We start from the raw sequence: 9174 nt of genomic DNA, 5'->3' as shown, positions 1-9174 counted from the left end.
TATATATATATATATATATATATATATATATATATATATATATATATATATATATATATATATTCAACATATAATAATTAAGAAAAATAGCTGATATCTAAAATAATGTGAACACCATGATAGCAGGAACTTTATCACATAATTTTAATACATTAAGGTGTGATATGTAAAAATGTGAACTACTTTCTAATGTCAGACCCTTAATTGAGCCATATGCAATCTGTCCTCAAATTGTATTCAGCATTAATTTAGTTATTAGTAATCATTACACTTTGGTAGCAACAAATTGTCTTTTATGCATATATGTGTGTATAGGTGTGTTTGTGTGCGTATGTGTCAGCAAGATGATTGTGGAATACAATTGTGAGTGTAGTAGAGGCTATTGGATGATGTTAGGTATGTTCCTTAATCATGTTCTGATGTAATTTTTGAGCTAAGGTTTCTCATTGGACTCCCAATGAGGTCTCTCACCAGTTTGTCTAGGCTGGCTGGCCAATGAGCACCAGGAATCCATCCACCTGATTCTAGTTCTCCAGTATTGGGATTATAGTTGTGCATCATTGTCCCTAACTTCTTTTATAGATTCTAGAGATCAAAATTCAGGACTTTATGCTTGTATAACAAGCACTTTACTGCCTGAGGCATAGCCCGACATCAACTTGTCTTTCTGAATGAATGTGTATTTGGCACCATATTGTATCAATGCAGTATATACATATTTGGAGTTGCAATTTATTTGTGTCCCTTTAAAGAATTCCTTTGATATTATAGAATAGTTTAATTTTGACATATAAATAAATAAGAATAAGAATTAGGAATTCCTATAAGGAATACATATAAAATTGATTTAAAAAATTTTAGGGACTGGAGAGATGGCTTAGTGGTTAAGAGCAATGACTGTTCTTCCAGAGGTCCGAGTTTAATTTCCAGCAACCACATGGTGGCTCACAACCATCTGTAATGGGATCTGATGCCCTCTGCTGGTATGTCTTAAGACAGAGACAGTGTACTCACATACATAAAGTAAATAACAATTCTTTTATAAAGTGTTAATGCTAGAGTGATTAAAATTCCAGATCTTAAGATAAACTACCAGGCAACAGCAATTAAAAGCAATATGGCAGTGCTCCCAAACAGATATATAGACTAATGGAACAAAATTGAAGACATAAACATGAACACACATAACTTCAGTCACTTAAATTTGACAAAGACAGAAAAGGCATACATTTGATAAAAGGAAACATCTTCCAAAAATAATGCTGAGAAAATAGGATGGCAAGATGGATGGTACCCAGCTGGCAGGGCATGATGTCAGCAGGAGTCTGTACTGACTGGTGCTTTCTGCTTCACACCGCCAACTCTATAGTGATGCACAACAATAGGATGCGTTTTGAGAGTTACCTGTTTAACTCCAACTGAGTGAGATCAAGAAAGGCTGAGCCCATAAAGTCATCTTGCAGTCCAAAATCATAGTCAAATACCTAAGGGGCCAAAGAGACAAAGCATTTCAAAATAATTTTGGAAAACATTTAAATGAAACATACTGATTATAAAAACTGGTTATCTCTTCTACCTAAACAACTAAAATATATATTTCAATTTGTGATCATTTATTATCTAGGTTTTTTTTTTTTAGAATAGATAATCGTTTTGGTTTAGACACATTCTTTCTAATCCTTACAAACATATGTTCAGATTGTTCATTTATTGTAACAAATGCTTTAATTACTGTTAACTTGATGAATTATTTTTTATTGGATATTTTCTTTACTAACATTTAAAATGTTATCCCCTTTCCTAGTTTTCCCCTTGGAAGTCCCCTATCACATCCTCCACTCCCCTGCTTCTATGGGAGTGTTCTCCCATCCACCTACACACTCCCACTTCCCCAGGCTCTAATTCATCTACACTGGGGCATTGCACCTTCACAAGACCAAGGCCCTCTCCTCCCATTGATGCCCAACAAGGCCATCCTCTGCTACATATGCTGCTACATATGAGCCATAGGTCCCTCTATGTATACTCTTTGGTTGGTGGTTTAGTCTCTGGGAGCTCTGGGGGGGGGGTCTGGATGGTTGATATTGTTGTTCTTCCTATGGGGTTGCAAACCCCTTCCGCTCCTTTAGTCCTTTCTCTAACCCCTCCATTCGGGACCTCAGGCTCATTCCAATGGTTGGCTGCAATTATCTGCCTTTGTATTTTTCAGGCTCTGGTAGAGCCTCTCAGGAGACAGCCATATCAGGCTCCTGTCAGTAAGCACTTTTGGTATCCACAATAGTATCTGCATTTGGTGACTATATATGGGAGGGATCCCCAGGTCCGGCAGTCTCTGTGTGGTCTTTCTTTTAGTCTCTGCTCCACACTTTGTCTCTGTATTTTCTCCTATGAGCATTTTGTTTCCCCTTCCCAGAAGGATCAAAGCACCCACACTTTGATCTTCCTTTTTCTTGAGCTTCATGTGGTCTGTGAATTGTATCTTGGGTATTCTGAGCTTTTCAGCTAATATCCAATTATCAGTGAGTGCATACCATGTGTGTTCTTTTGTATTTTGGTTACCTCACTCAGGATATTTTCTAGTTCTATCCGTTTGCCTGCAAATCTCATAATTCACTGTATTTAATAGCTGAGCAGTACTCCATTGTGTAAATGTACCACAGTTTCTATATCCATTCCTCTGGTGAAGGACATCTTGGTTCTTTCCAGCTTCTGGCTATTATTATAAATAAGACTGCTATGAACATAGTGGGGTATGTGCCTTGTTATATGTTGGAGAATCTTTTGGGTATATGCCCAGGAGTGGTATAGCTGGGTCCTCAGGTAATACTATGTCCAATAATCTAAGGAACTGACAGACTGCTTTCCAGCGTGCCAGGCTGATTTACAGAGTGGTTATACCATAAACAGAGTTGCTATTATTTTATTTATTTATTTTTGCTATTATTTTAATTAATTAATTAATTAATTAATTGATTGATTCACTTTACATTCAAATTACTCTTCCAATTCCTCTGTCACATAGTCCTTCCCCCATCCTCCTCCCCTTCTTCTCTGAGAGGGTGGAAGACCCCCCACCCCGTGTATCCTTCCACCCAGGCACATTGAGTCCTTGCAAGGATAGTGCATCCTCTCCCACTGATGCCAGGCAAGGCAGCCCATTCAGGGGAGTGTATTCTATAGATAGGCAACAGCTTTAGGGATATCTCCCAATCCTGTTCTTGGGAGATCCACATGAAGACTGAGCTGCACATCTGCTACATAAAGTTACTAGTATTTTAATAACATCTTGTTTAGTTATGTTTCCTCTCCATGAGGTATTCTTGTGTATTCTTATTGTGTTCTAGTTTGATTTTTGTTGTGTGATAACACCATGACTACTTTGGGGGAGAAAAAAGTTTTATTTCAGTTACTTATCTATATTACAATTTGTTGCTTAGGGAGGTCAGGTCTGTACTGAAGCAGGAACCATGGAAGGAAATTGGTCATTGACTCATTCTCTGGCTTTCTCCTTTACACAGACCAACCTGCTATGCTCAATATTACCCAGAGTGGGTTGGGTCTTCTCAAAACAATCATTCATCAAGACAATTCCTCACAAACATTGGCACAGACAATCTGATTGGGGAGAATTTCAGCTGTCTTTTCCCCAAGTAGCTCTAGATGGTATAAAGCTGACATGGAGGGAATCAACTGGAAGCTATACATCAAAGACCTGTGGGTGGGGGAAATGGGCATTAGCATATAGCAACTATATGAGACTTAGGGCTCATGCGTGAGGAACAACAATTTAGAGAAAAGGGTGGTTGGTACCCTCTGATGGCAGAAGTAGAGAAAGAATTGCACACAGAGTAGACATCCAGAACATAGGCACTACAAAAATATATGCATCTAGAGAGGGAATTGTGGTACCAAAATGAAGTAAGGAGACATGGCTTCTTCATTGCCGAGGTTGTGATTCTTTGAGTTCCTTAAGAACATCTTTAAGTTTTTGACATTTTACAACTAAATCAGATGAGAGAAAAGCCTCTTTTTATCATGTCTGGAGGTAATAAAGTACTTTCCCCTCAACCCCATTATCTTTGCCCTCTTCATTTGTCAAAGAAAGGACCTTGCTTGTAACTAGGAAGGATAAGTCTTAAAGCAGCATAATTTTTCTTCTCAGTTCCCCTGATAAAATATTTATTTTTTAAAAATCTAAAGACAAAAAGTGAGACACCCACACCCCTCCCCCATTATGCCTGGTGGTTGGCTGAAGCCACCGTGATGATCAAGTATATGATAGAGAGATGGGAAAGACAGAGAAACAGCAGTGTGTGACTGCTCTAGAGAGGGATGGAACTGGAGATGGGATGCTGGTGACCAATGAGAGAGAGAGCTGAAGTCCACATGCTGAGCAGTAGGGTCAGTAGGATAGTGTGCAACATCTCCTGACTGCCATGGGATTGCCCTGGCTTTGAGCAATGATGGAGGCTGAAGAAAGGAAAGGTACACTTTCTGGATTGGACCTCTTCAAAGGACCATGGTGGTCTGTGATGCCATTAGAAGCCATGTTGGAGTATGTGGTCCAAGCTACTGTTCTAGACCACAACGAACTCTGAGATCCATGTGGATTTATGCAATCTGTGTCACTGTCTGATGCCTTTGTAATATCCTCGGACTTTGCTGCCTTCAGTGGCCATGTTGATTAGCATATGTAGCCAGACACCTGAGGCCATAACTAGGCCTGAGATCTGTGCAGCTGCCGAGGGCCATGAGTAGGTAGAGGATCCAGATACAAACAAAGGCTATTTTGATGTATGTAGCACATGTTACCACTGAAGGCCATGCAGGTGTCTGTGGTCTAGGCTACTGCCTGAAGCCATGTTGATATCAGAGGGCTATGCTGAGCTGGCCTCAACCCTCAATGGTGGGGACCTGGCAGAGGTCCAGCTGACCAACTCAGCTCCAATGCAGCACCAGACCCAGGACTTTGAGTTGACCCACCCTAATATCTACCCCATCTATGAGCTGCCAGAGTGCATGAAGGGCCAGTCCTAAGGGATCATAGCTGTAGGATTTCCATGACTCTGGCTAACAGCAGGATATCCAAGAGGAGTCTCAGCAAGGGTCTAGTATTTACTGTGTAGCAGAGGCTAGGGACCTTAAACCAGACCAACAACTCATTGCAATGAACATTTTCAAGTAATGCTGTTTGGAAAAAGGAATACTGTGGGGCACCTGGCAGCTCCCAGTGCCACTAGGAGGAATGGATTTATGATGGAGAAACAGGAAAGACAGAGAAGCTGAATGGTACATGTATGGCAGAACTGGACATGCAACAACACTATGACAGATGTGAGAGGCTACAGTTTATAGAGGGGTCAGCGAGATAGTTTTTTTTTTTTTTAATTTTTAATTTTCTTTAGGTGCAGGGGCTAAATGGCTACCCTGGGACATGGGAGATAGTTGTCAGCAAAATGCTTATTATGTAAGCATAAGGACCTAAGTTCAGATCCTCAAAACCTGTGTGGAGAAAAAGCTAGTGTACCTTGTCTGGGCAACACAGTGAAATCTAGCCCTGATGGCAAAGGCAGACATGAACCAACCCTGAGGGTGAGAGAGTAGGGAGAGCTGGCCCAGCCCCTCATAAGCTGCAGCACTTAGGAGAGTACATCCTGATCCTTGACTGGACAACACAGTGGAGCTGGCTCTGAACATGCGGGTGCAGGTGAGATGGCTTTGAGGGCATAAGAGCAGGAGAGCTAACCCTGCCTCCTGCCAGTGGCAGCACTGGGTGACCTAGCTGGAGCAATGTCAGAGGGCTCACCCTGATGGTCCATATAAAGGAGAGCCAGTGGGCTGACCAACTCAGTTATTACCCAGGCCCAGAACCAGGGCTCTGAGTTCTCCACCCCAAAATCTATATCTTCAAATGGTTAGGACATATGAAAGGGTCAATCCTACTGATCCAAAGCCTCAGGCTATCCATGACACAAGGCAACAACAGAATAACTGGGAAGAGACCCAAGAAGGATCCAGTATTGATGTCACAGAAGCCAGAGATCTCTAACCAGAACAATGACTCATTGCAATGAATAGCAGCAAGTGAAGATGTGTGAACAGAGGAATATGCTGTGGGACATGATGTGACATGCTACAGATTCCATGATGAGATATTTTTCATTTTGTTTGGTTTTATTTTGGTGTGTGTGTGTGTGTGTGTGTGTGTGTGTGTGTGTGTGTGTGTGTTATTTGGGGGGAAGGTTGCAAAGGTGAAGGGCAAATATGAGGGGACAGGGAGATGAGGGGGCTAGGATGCATGATTTAAAACTTACAAAGAATCAATGAAATGGTTTTTAAAAGGTGGAGAGTAAATGAGCAACATGCTAGTTAATGGCCTCTGGTTGCCATATAAGTCATATGTATACATTCATGGACTTGACACCCACACACATGTGCCCATATGAATCCCATAATTTTCTTTTAATAAAATTTGGCTTAATTCTTCTTGACTGGCCTAAACTGAAACTTCAATAGATGTCCATATATTAAATGTCTCCAGAAACATATGAGTGGGGCTCTGAAGTCTATAGGGCACACAAACAAATATACTCCTAAAATAAATTAATCAACTAACTTTAAATAGAGGTCTTAGCAGAGGACTTAGAAAGGACTGAAAGAGCTGAAGGGATTTGCACCCTCAAAGGAAGAATAACAATATCAATCAACCAGACCCCCCAGAGCTCCCAGGGGCTAAACTACCAACCAAGGGGTACACATGGAGGGACACATGGCTCCAGCAGCATATGTAGCAGAGGAGGGCCTTATTGGACATCAATGGGAGAAGGCCCTTGGTCCTGTGAAGGCTCGATGCCACAGTGTAGGGAAATGGAAGGGTAGGAAGGTGGGAGTGGGTGGTTGGGTGGGGGAACACTCTCATAGAAGCATGGGGAGGGGAGATGGGATGGGGGGAACTAGGAAAGGGGAGAACCAGGAAAGGGGATAGCATTTGAAATGTAAATAAAGAAAATATCCAATAAATAATAAATAGCTCTCCCAAATTATTTGATATTTATAGAATGAATAACTTGAGTAGATATAGTAAGTTTCTCTATTATACAGTAGACTTCATTTCAATTACTAGTTTCTTGATAGCTTTTTACCCCATAAGGCTTCTTCCTGTACTTAACATGTACAGTATTCTCCTCCAGTTTCAAGGCTTTTCGGTTTTGTTGTTGTTCTTTAGAGACAGGCCTTTGTAATTGCCCTTGCTAGCCTAGAGCTCACTATGTAGACAAATCTGGCCTCTACCTTGCAATGATCCTCCTGCTCCTGTCTCCCAAGTGCTGCCATGTCCACCTATCCCACTGTCTTGCCTACGGACCTTCTTTTCCCCTCATTTGGACAATGGTAATTTCTTGTCTGGTGAAATATATGGTCTTTGTATTTAGGCTTACATTCAATATGATTCGTGCTCTTTTTTCAGTAGGTGAGGTAAAAGTTTTTGGTTGTGTAATGTGATGCAGACTCATATGATGTCTTGCTGAGGCAGACCTGTAGGAGGACACATGACGTCTGGAGAGAATATAAATAGGACCTAGCAGACAGTGATGGGGCACTTGCATAGCAAGTCTTGCAATGCTTCAATGGTCTCACATCTTTGTTAATCTTCACTTGGTTGAAAGAGGCACAGCAGAGGATTTCCGGTGTCTGGGCTGGTTCTGGTTGCTCCCACTGACTTGTGCTGATTTGGCTGTTTCTGCTGGATCTTGTCACCACTGCTAGTCTTGTTTGGTTTCCTGACACTACTCAACTACACTGTTTGTACCCTGACAATGAAGATTGGAATCACCCCCAAAGAAGTACTCCTAAGCAGGCCCACACCCCTTGTCCTTTTGGCCATCTTTTCTCCCCCACCTGTGGACAGTGGGTTAGAATGGGGTGTTAAAGCATTTGAAAACCCTTATTAAAAATAGGTCGACAAAAAATACCTAACCCTACAAGTAGATTCTTTATTAGGACTCTACAGTGTATGTAAAGAGATCTGTGATTGTTTTGAATCTTGGTTCAAGGCTATACTGAACATTGTGAGCATGGGAGTGTTTAGTCACTATGAAGGAAATTATTCTGTACCAAGCATTACACAATTCACTTAGCTCACGGCAAGTGGCTTCATATCTAATGCAGAGCTCTCCCAATGCCTACTAGGAGCAAGTTCAAACTATTGTTTGCGTATATGAAGCAGAGAAGTTCCAGGAATGTTTCTAAGGCCTAATGATTCCATTAACTTCCTCGCAGGTCACATATGGTCCCCTGAGCTAGAAAGGAAGAAGATTCCTCATTCTGTCCTTGCCAGATCTCATTTATTAGAAGGCATGGGCCTTTTGTATACCATTACAGAGCTTAAGTTTCTTCCCTTTTTTATTTTTATTAATTTTATTTTATTATTTTAGCTTTTTGCTAAACTATTGGATGCATACTTACTCATTTGTGTGTGTGTGTGTGTGTGTGTGTGTGTGTGCATATGTGGTGCACATGTCCATTTAGGTATCTGTAGAGGCCAAAGGTTGACATCAGGGAATATCTTCCTTAATTTCTCTCTACTGTATATATGTATATATGTATATACATATGTAGGTGCATAGGTATTTATTCTGTCCATTCATATATATATATGTTTATATTTGAGATATGTTTTTTTCCATGGGACCTGAAACTTGATGTTTTGACAAGTTTGGCTGGCCAGTGATTTCCGGAGATCTGTCTGGCTCCATCCCCATGCACCGAAGTTATGAATGCATATAGTAGCCACTTCTGGCTTTTTATGTGGGGGTTGGTGGCCTCAGTTAAAGTCATCTTGCTTGGAGAGCACATGCTAAGTTTCATTAAAAGCAAGTGATATCCCATCTTCTCTGCCTGGTAGATATCACTTGAGTTAACACATACCAATACTGCTAGATTTTGGTCAGTGCACACATGTGGCATCCTCTATACACATTTCAAGAAGTAAACTGCCAGATCGGTGAGTTCTGCTACTTTGAACTTGAAATCTGAACTACGATTAAGCACTAGTCTGTGAATCTACTAATTCAACATCAGCACAATGCTATCTATTGTTTTGTGCAAAGTTAATATACATATATTCATGTTGGCTCCTCCCTCTAAGCCTTGTGTTCCGCCTCTTGCAGACAGGTT

General features: G+C 41.0%; 1 protein-coding gene across 4 annotated transcripts in view; it reads right to left on the bottom strand.

The window, feature by feature from the left end:
* Mctp1 (multiple C2 and transmembrane domain containing 1) overlaps positions 1 to 9174 on the bottom strand; it is a 595681-nt gene that overhangs the window by 293064 nt on the left and 293443 nt on the right. For all 4 annotated transcript variants that reach the window (XM_029544133.1, XM_029544132.1, XM_029544131.1 and 1 more), the window contains exon 4: positions 1405 to 1484. In XM_029544133.1, coding sequence (XP_029399993.1) covers positions 1405 to 1484 — 80 coding nt within the window. The remainder of the gene's footprint in view (positions 1 to 1404; positions 1485 to 9174) is intronic.

The sequence above is a fragment of the Mus pahari genome, chromosome 11, assembly GCF_900095145.1.
Source record: "Mus pahari chromosome 11, PAHARI_EIJ_v1.1, whole genome shotgun sequence".
NCBI lineage: Eukaryota > Metazoa > Chordata > Mammalia > Rodentia > Muridae > Mus > Mus pahari.
This window is presented reverse-complemented; position numbering and strand designations above follow the sequence as displayed.